The sequence below is a fragment of the Wyeomyia smithii genome, chromosome 3 (assembly GCF_029784165.1).
Source record: "Wyeomyia smithii strain HCP4-BCI-WySm-NY-G18 chromosome 3, ASM2978416v1, whole genome shotgun sequence".
Classification (NCBI taxonomy): Eukaryota; Metazoa; Arthropoda; class Insecta; order Diptera; family Culicidae; genus Wyeomyia; species Wyeomyia smithii.
The window spans coordinates 181,444,345-181,452,864 of NC_073696.1; the positions used below are offsets into that span (position 1 = coordinate 181,444,345).

Consider the following 8,520-nt stretch of genomic DNA (forward strand, 5'->3'; position numbering starts at 1 on the left):
GGTGTCACCATTTTGGATTCAAAAAACGGGGGTCAACCTCATGTTTCGGTCTCTAGACATCAACTGCTTAAAAATCGATAGTACCCGTAATACCCGTAATACCCGATAACTCCTGACTTCTTAAGAATTGAGCCAGAAGAGGTTATCCATTTCCCTTTTCAATACGTCTTTGACTACCCAACAAGCAATTTTGTTGATTTACAGCTTAATAAGCTATTATTCAGTGGATTTCGGTTGAACTATAGTTCAACAAGCCGTTATCCAACAAAATTGTTTGTTGGGTACTTCCTCTGTAAATAGAACTCGTATACCAAATTTGGCGGAAATCGGTTCAGGCAGTCAAGATTTATGCTGGAAAAACATACAAAACTTGTCTTTTACATAGACAAGACATAGACAAATAGATAGATAGATATACCAATTTTTTATTAATAATTTGTTTTTATATTATATAAATCCTTATTGAATAAATTTGTTCTTTATAAAAATATATGGCTAAAAAAATAACTAGGGCATGTGTTACTTTTATTGCGGGTAAAACTTTGAAAAGATTCTGTCCATTATCGGTTGGATAGTCGTTCTGACCATTATCCGTTGGATATTCATCGTAAGTGGAATACTGCGCGTAGAGCGCTGTCTGTAACGGAACAAATTAAATTGTATTTCACTTTACGTATAATTTTTCAAATATTACAAATAGATTATAAATACAACAAAATGTTAATATCTTTCTACATATCATTCTGATATGGCAAGCGGAACTGAACTATACACAGTATGTTCAGGGCCATATATCATCGTGAATATTTTCATTCGCATCACTTCGTACCTTGAAATCAAAATTACACTGGCTGATAATTGAAAAATGATCACTAATGGGATATGAATGTTAACGAGTAGGCAGTACTCATTGTACGATTCACTGTCACTAAGCTTGACCAGTAGTATATTTTATAGGTTAGTCCAAGGAACTGATATATAAAAATAATATAACATGAAATATAACAACAATAAAAAAAACAACAATGTTATTTCATCGACTTGTAACAAAGACTATAATAAATACTGTAGACAATGAGATTTCGTATTAAAATACTTCTTAATGTGTTGTTTTGTAAGATGTGTTGGGGAAGTTGTTTGCAAAGAATGTTGACTAATATTCAGCAATCTATGCTGCCTGATGATACTAGGCATACAAAGGCAATAAGCTCAAGGGACGAAAGTGTGATTAGTTTAATGAATCGTTTTCTGAAAGTTGGTATAGTCGAATTCAGACCATTTACAATAATTCATGAGCTGCATGGAAGCTGGATTTATTCTGGATTGGAAGTGACATTTGTTCGGACGATTGCTGAACGGTTAAACATTACGGTTCAGTTTTACCAGCCACCTGGTGGTGAAAAGTGGGGAAAGCTGGCAGAAGACAACTGCACCGGGTTGATGCGAATGATCCAGTCGCATGAGGTAGATTTTGGTATAGGATCTGTTGATCGCTCGCTGTTGCGGAATACGATACTACAGGCTGGTGTTGCTCTTGTGAATGATGTAGTAGTATTTGCGGTTCCATCTGGCTCTATGGTTCCGTCGCTGAAGAGGTTGATGAGACCATTTTCTACGCGTGCATGGATTGTGATTGTTTTAGTAGCATTTCTAATGTCTTTGATCATGGGACTCCATGTCATTGTGCTTCCGAATCGAGTGAAGTTAAACAGAATAAAAGGACCTGCCCTGGATGTTTGGCAATTATTATTGGGGGGAGTGCTTTCCAGTACACCAAAATCAAATTTTCGCAGATTAATAGTGACTGGATGGATCTTTGCAACGATGATTCTAAGGACCTGCTATCAAGCAGTTTATTTCCAGCATCTTCGCAGTGGTGCTGATTTCAAACCTTTATTGTCACTGGAAGATATTGATGACGCTGGCTTGCATTATTATATGTATGATATCTTAAGAAGACTATTTGGGTGCTGTCCGCATATTTTGGAAATGTAAGTTTCGGTTTTATTCAAAATTGTGTTTTTATCCCTTCCTTCGACTGTATCGTTTTAGGTCTAGGACTATCCCGGAATCGACCAATGGACATGAAGTACTGGCTCAAATAGCGGATAATAAACTAAAAGCAGTAGTTCCGTTGCCCTATTTATACATTTCCTACTACAGCAATCATAGACAAGGAAAGGACCCAGTCTATATGAGCAAATACGTGATTCAGAGTTATGGCGTTGGCATTTATTATCCGAAGAATTCAACTCTACCGTCGATTTTTAATGCGACCATTTTACAAATTCATGCAGCAGGGCTGAGTCAGTTGTGGAGTAAACAATACGGAGATTTTAATTACTTTCACGATGTACAGCATAAAGCTTTGGGTATTCAAGCTCTATTTGGAGCATTTAAAATTTATTTACTGCTATGCGGATGTTCGATTATTGTTTTTGCTATGGAGAAGTTTTTCAGCTGTAGATAATTCATTCGATGTTTTAGGGATGCAGTGTGTATAGTTTTTCGTTTAGATAAGCTTGAATGGAGTCCAACTCAGCTTTCTACCATTTGACTTTACAATAGGCTAGTTCGACTGTCAAGTTCAAAAATGTCAAGTTCATACGAATTTATATAATAAGTTACACCAAAAATAAAAATTGACTTATGTCTGAAGGCAAAAACATAAATATTAAGTTTTTATGATATTTTGTAATATTTGTAAAACCATTATCTCTGGCGCTATACAGTAAAGCATTTATGCTTTAGAATAAAAAGTGCGGTTTGCGTAAAAATAAAAATATCTATTTTGAATCAATTTGTTACCATTTAGATATTATTATAATTTTAGTATGGTTAGCAAAAATTTTCATAGCATTTTTTTGTAATTTTACTCATAACCGTTGAAACACAACTATTTTTATTAGTACTAGTTTAACCAGTTACAAAACGAACTAACGAAACTACCTTGATAATTTAAACAGTACCCACACAGTTTAAAGATAAAGTTTATGCATCTGAATCGAAGAAGCTGAAGTACAAAATTCACATAAACTTCAGAGGAAACTTCAAAGGTAATTTCTTTTAAGAGTAATCAGAAACCAACTACCACAACTGAAATATCTTGATATCCCAGCCTTTGTATCCTTGTTCTAGGATCACGAAGAATCATGTGTGAAATGGCGAGCACTTATACAACATGAATGTTGAAATAAAAATTTATTTATTATGAACAAAATTATCAGCTCCAATCGTCATATTGCAAAATCAGTCTATCAACCGGTAACAAGACATCCTATTTTGGTTTAAATGTTTAATCCATGATTTGGTTTTTACTCGCTGCGATTCACAGTGGAGCACTTAGAATATCAAACCTAGTCAAAATTATTTTGAAGGATTTTTGGAACGGAAACGTATCATGAATCGAAAATATAGTATATTAAATAGTTGTGACTGAAAATTTTCATGGAATAATCTACCTTTAAGTGATTTGTTACTTTTCTGATGATGAAGTTCGGATTCAATGGTAGTTTCTTTTCTACAATGAATGACTGAGTCTTTATGAATGCAATATAACTATTTTTTTAGATCAGTTAGTTCCGGGGTTAACACTGTTTTGTTTATTAATCAACCTGAGCACTTACTCTGAATCTGAAGAATCACTAGTATTATCATCATCGTCCGTGTACGAACATTTCACTTGCAACATTTGCATTGCTTCGGACGAAAAAGTTTGAACGTTTTTCTTTGATTTTGGCCTAGAACTCGTAATTTAAGGGTCCGAATCCAATTGACCGGTACAGACGAAAATGTTTATTTCTCGCCTCTGCAGCTTCTTTAGAAACAAGTCCAATAGGAAAAAGCGTTCTCAATTACAAAAGCTCCATGAATTAATACTTTATGTAAAGTAGCAGTCGTTGGATGCCAAGGATAAAGAAAAGAGTGTAATCTGCGAACTTTGATGTATCTACGTCTTAAAACTAAGGCAACAACACTGCCGGAAGCTGAAAAGTTAAAAATTCTGAAATGATTTTCACAATGATGTAACTCATGAGTTTGGTTGGTTCGGATGATCTAATACCACCAGTTTGACCAGAAATATACAGGCTTGCATTTGCAATTGACTGTTGACATTGGAATTTATTGATGGTTAATCTACTTCATATAATATTACAAATAAAACATCTCATTTAAAGCATTTTTGTGTTTATTGAAATGTTCCCTGGCAATATCCAGACTATTTATAAGTCTTCTAAGTTTACAGGTTGATTTAACTAACCTCCTTTGACAATATCCATAGTTGGTTTGATGACAAATCACTACGTTGCACTTAATTGTTTTGAACAGTGAACGGTACGGGAGCATAGAATGCAACAACAGAAAGCTAAAATTTTATCGATTTCAACCAGCTGTAACGAAGGTGAACAATACTTCCGGATGCTCATGAGCTGTTAAAAGATTCAGTAGGGTTCACACTTCAAAATGAGACTATGCAGAACATGGTTAATAAATTTTTGCTTTTTTGACTTTTGATCAGGTTTTTACCCAACTTACTCCTATGTGCGATTATCGTTCGTCATCGTTTATCGTTTTAGATTTCACCGTGAATATACATTCAATTAACACTTATGAGTATTTCGGCTCACTGTCTGTATCTTCATCTGATCAAAATAGTCTCATCAGAATCACCGGATACGGATACGTCCGTTCCGGCATCTACAACATCTTGTCGCTATTGGACAATAATCAGAGCAATGAAAGTTTGAAGTTTGAAGGTCGAAATCGCTGCGTACGCTTGGCCAGGAGGTCGGTACAACCGGACAATCTGTGAAAAAGTACATGGCGAACATGGAAAAACATGTCAGGAAGCGGAAGTCCCGTCCAGTAGTCTCGGAGATGCAGGCAATGACGCAGCGGCAGCAGCTGAATAAGATGATCAAGTCAATTTTCCGGCAAATCACGACCTGGCGGTGGTGATGGACGATGAAACCTGCCTCACCCTGGATGGAAACGACTGGCAGGGCACTTAGTATTTAACTTCCGCCACGAAGGAAGTAAGCACCGAGGTTAAGTTTATTTTACACACCAAGTTTCCCAAGAAGGTGCTGCTATGGCTGACAATCAGCGAATAGGGGATGTCAAAACTGCTCTACTTTCGCTTCGGACTGGTCGGGGAAATTGCGTCGTTCATTAAGAAATACCATAAGGCCGAAGACGCGGTGATTTGGCCGGCTCTGTTGTCGGCCCACTACTTGAAGCGATCATTGGAAAAGATGGAGCGACTGAATATCGATGTGGTACCCAAGCTGGCGAATCCGCCCCTGAAATCCACGATGGGACGCAAGTTGCGTTCCCATCGAGGGCAAGCCGTAAATCTAGCGTAAGATCTACTCCAACAATTTTATCATGAAAACTGAGGAGAAATTGATAAATAAAACGAAGAAAGAAATTGAAAACATACCTACACGCTGCTTTATTTTAACTCTAATCTGATTAGGTTCTACTCAGTTTGGTATTCTTATGCAAAATGTCAAAAAGAGAGTAATCGAGTACTGGACAATTGAGTAACATTAACCCAAATTTTCATAACTACCATGTTTACTCACTTTTGAGTTATTATCCATGATGTTTACTCACCCCTGAGTATATGTATATGTCAAAAGTTTTCAACAGCAATATTATCGGTTTCCGAAGAACAATTGGTGTCGTTTTTTATTCGTTGGCTAGCAGTAAGTATCTGATCTGTCATCAAATCAATAATTTCTTAATCAATTAATAATTTCAGCCCAACATCAGTATTGCAGAGGATTTGAAAACTCCTAAAAGATCTCTTCAAAATGAACAACCGCATGTTGTATGTTCTACGATGCCGTTTAAAGCCGGACTTTTATTCGTGATAACAAACGGAAACATTTGTATTGATGTACAGTGCTCAACAATCGATGCAATTTAAATCATTCGCAGTATTAGGTGACGAATGATGACGGATTATCGGGCACAAAAAAGTAAGTCACAGTTCACGGGCAAATGTCAACCGGTTGGGTGCCGCATTCAATGAAGACACGGGAATGATTTAGTAAATTTTCTAATGTTTCGATGAAAAATAAATCTGTGTTTTTGATTGTTCTGGATTTATTTTATTTATTGAGTGAGATTTACAAAAAATTAAATTTCCGTATTTAAGCAAACTGGGTAACTTGTACTCGTTTTCGTTAATTTCTGGTTTGCATGAACAGAGTAGATTCTACTCAGTTTTTGACGTATGACGCCCTTACTCAGAAGTGAGTAACCGTAAAAGTACCCTAATTAGGGTACCTCCATAACAAAAAATGAGCGTGTACACACATGTTGCTCGCAAGGGCGTAGTTTTTTTTTGCGAGTAAGCTAACATAATTACCTTCCATGGGAAATTTATAAAACTCAATTATCTGTCTTAGTTATTTTTTTTTTTCCACCATCCGAAAAAGTCCATCTTGGTACCGCATATCTTATGTCCTGATGGAATCACGACGTCTATGTTTTCCGATCGTTGAAATCATTAAACGTTTAACGATTTTCGAAGCATTTGGTTGAAGTGTCGCATGGCGAGAAAAATAAAAAGCACATCATGTCAGATTCATGTGTGCCTTCTAATGCAGTGAGAAGGTCCATGCTGCCATCAGTGTGCAGAGAATGTACAAGAGGAATACTGTTAAGGGTCATATTTGAATGGACTTTGAAAAAGGGCTTATCTCCAGGTATGGTGTATTTTAGCGATACTAGAATTCCTTAATCGCGAAATACTGACGAGTCGCTTTAGCATCATTCATTCTCCGGTCAAATATACTCCAATTGTCACATTAGAACGATTATTAAAAAATGTTGTACTGATATTAGCCATGAGTACGAATTACTATTAGGAATAATAAACTGGATAGCCGGCTGTTGAAAATAAGTGGGTGCTCTACTACTGTCACAAACAGCAGTTGTTCTTCGCCTATAATGCAGTATACTGTTTTAGTTTCACTTTGGCTTGTGTACTCGATGGTAGTGTTTTGAAAACTTGAGTTTATACTAATTGATATTAATTTACTTAAAACTAACGCAGATCTACCAAGGAGTCACCGTGGCATTGTTTATTCCATTTCAAAGGCAAAGACTCAATAATAACAGGGCCAAGAATATTGCTGCGGTCGAAAATTTCATTTGTCACTGGTACAGAATTCCGGAAGTGGAATATTATGACGATGCAGACATAAATTATTTGGGAGTTGTCAGCTATAATACACTCTGCTGGTGGAAGCGATATAATGGTGAAGAAACACCTTTTGTCGATTATTGGCAACAGTTGGAATATTATGACTTCCTAGTGCAGAACCAGAATTGGTGGAACAATTGTTTTGCCTTTCTCCTAGAAAGGTATAGCAATCACTTGCAAAACCGAAAGTATAAAAGTGCTCCAAAGGGCCGAATGGCATATATCACTCGACTCAGCTCGACGAGCTGAGCATTTTCTGTATGTATGTGTGTGTGTGTGTGTGTGTGTGTGTGTGTGTGTGTGTGTGTGTGTGTATGTGTGTGTGTGTGTGTGTTTGTGTGTGTTTGTGTGTATGTGCAGATTTCTATTCTCACTTACTTTTCTCAGAGATGGCTGGACCGATTTTCATGAAATTAATTGCAAATGAAAGGTCTCATTGTCTCATAAGACCCTATTAAATTTCATTGTAATCGGATTTTTAGTTTAGAGGTTATGTATCCAAATGTGAAAATCATGAAACATCAATATCTCAAAAACTACACATCCGATTTGAACAAAATTGGTTTCGGGATACCTGAAATACCCTTAACTTTCGAATTTCATAAAGGTTAACCTTGTGGTTCAAAAGTTATGACAAGAAACGTGTTTTGAAGACTACTTAATCTCACTCATGTTTCTCAGAGATAGCTGGACCGATTTTCATAAAATCAGTGTTAAATGGAAGGTCTAGTTGCCCCATAAGACCCTATTGATTTGTTTTGCAATCAGACTATTACTTTGCCTGTTATGTTTAAAAATGTGAAATCCTGCTATGAAATGGAACATATTCCGAAGACTACTTGAACTCACTCACTTTTCTCAGAGATGGCTGACCCGATTTCCACAAAATTAGTGTCAACTAATAAGTCTAGCTGCCTCGTAACACCCCATTGAATTTTACTGTAATCAGACTGTAACTTCGTCTGTGAAGTACCAAATTGTGAAAATCACGAAACTTCATTATCTCAGAAACTACAAAACCGATTTGATCAATATTATTATCAGATGAGCGGGCTAGTTAAGGGTTAACTGATGAATTATGATTGAACACGTGGTTTCAAAGTTTGGCTGCCCTATACGTTCACCCAACGCAAACGGGGGACATTTTATTACTTTAGGGCAATTTTTTATTACTTATTGTGTCTTATGACTGCGCATTATACACAAATAGTAATAACCGAAAAGTAACAAAAATTATGACGGGTACTCGCTTGCATGCGTTTCTGTAGGAGAACATACAGGCAAGCACCGCAATGCATGTG

At 36.4% G+C, this 8,520-nt stretch overlaps 1 protein-coding gene across 1 annotated transcript; it reads left to right on the forward strand.

Moving 5' to 3' along the window:
* The first annotated feature begins 1,146 nt into the window (after positions 1-1,146).
* LOC129728898 (uncharacterized) lies at positions 1,147-2,622 on the forward strand. The gene is made up of 2 exons (XM_055687372.1): positions 1,147-1,991; positions 2,053-2,622. Exons 1-2 carry the CDS (start codon positions 1,147-1,149, stop codon positions 2,468-2,470), a joined length of 1,263 nt encoding a protein of 420 aa, XP_055543347.1. The 3' UTR covers positions 2,471-2,622.
* Positions 2,623-8,520: the final 5,898 nt, after the last annotated feature.

Bases quoted from the DNA above. Each gene is read 5' to 3' on its own strand.
- LOC129728898 (XM_055687372.1), top strand. From the start codon at position 1,147: ATGTTGACTAATATTCAGCAATCTATGCTGCCTGATGATACTAGGCAT. The intron at 1,992-2,052 runs GTAAGTTTCGGT...GTATCGTTTTAG, and splicing joins TGTCCGCATATTTTGGAAAT to GTCTAGGACTATCCCGGAAT.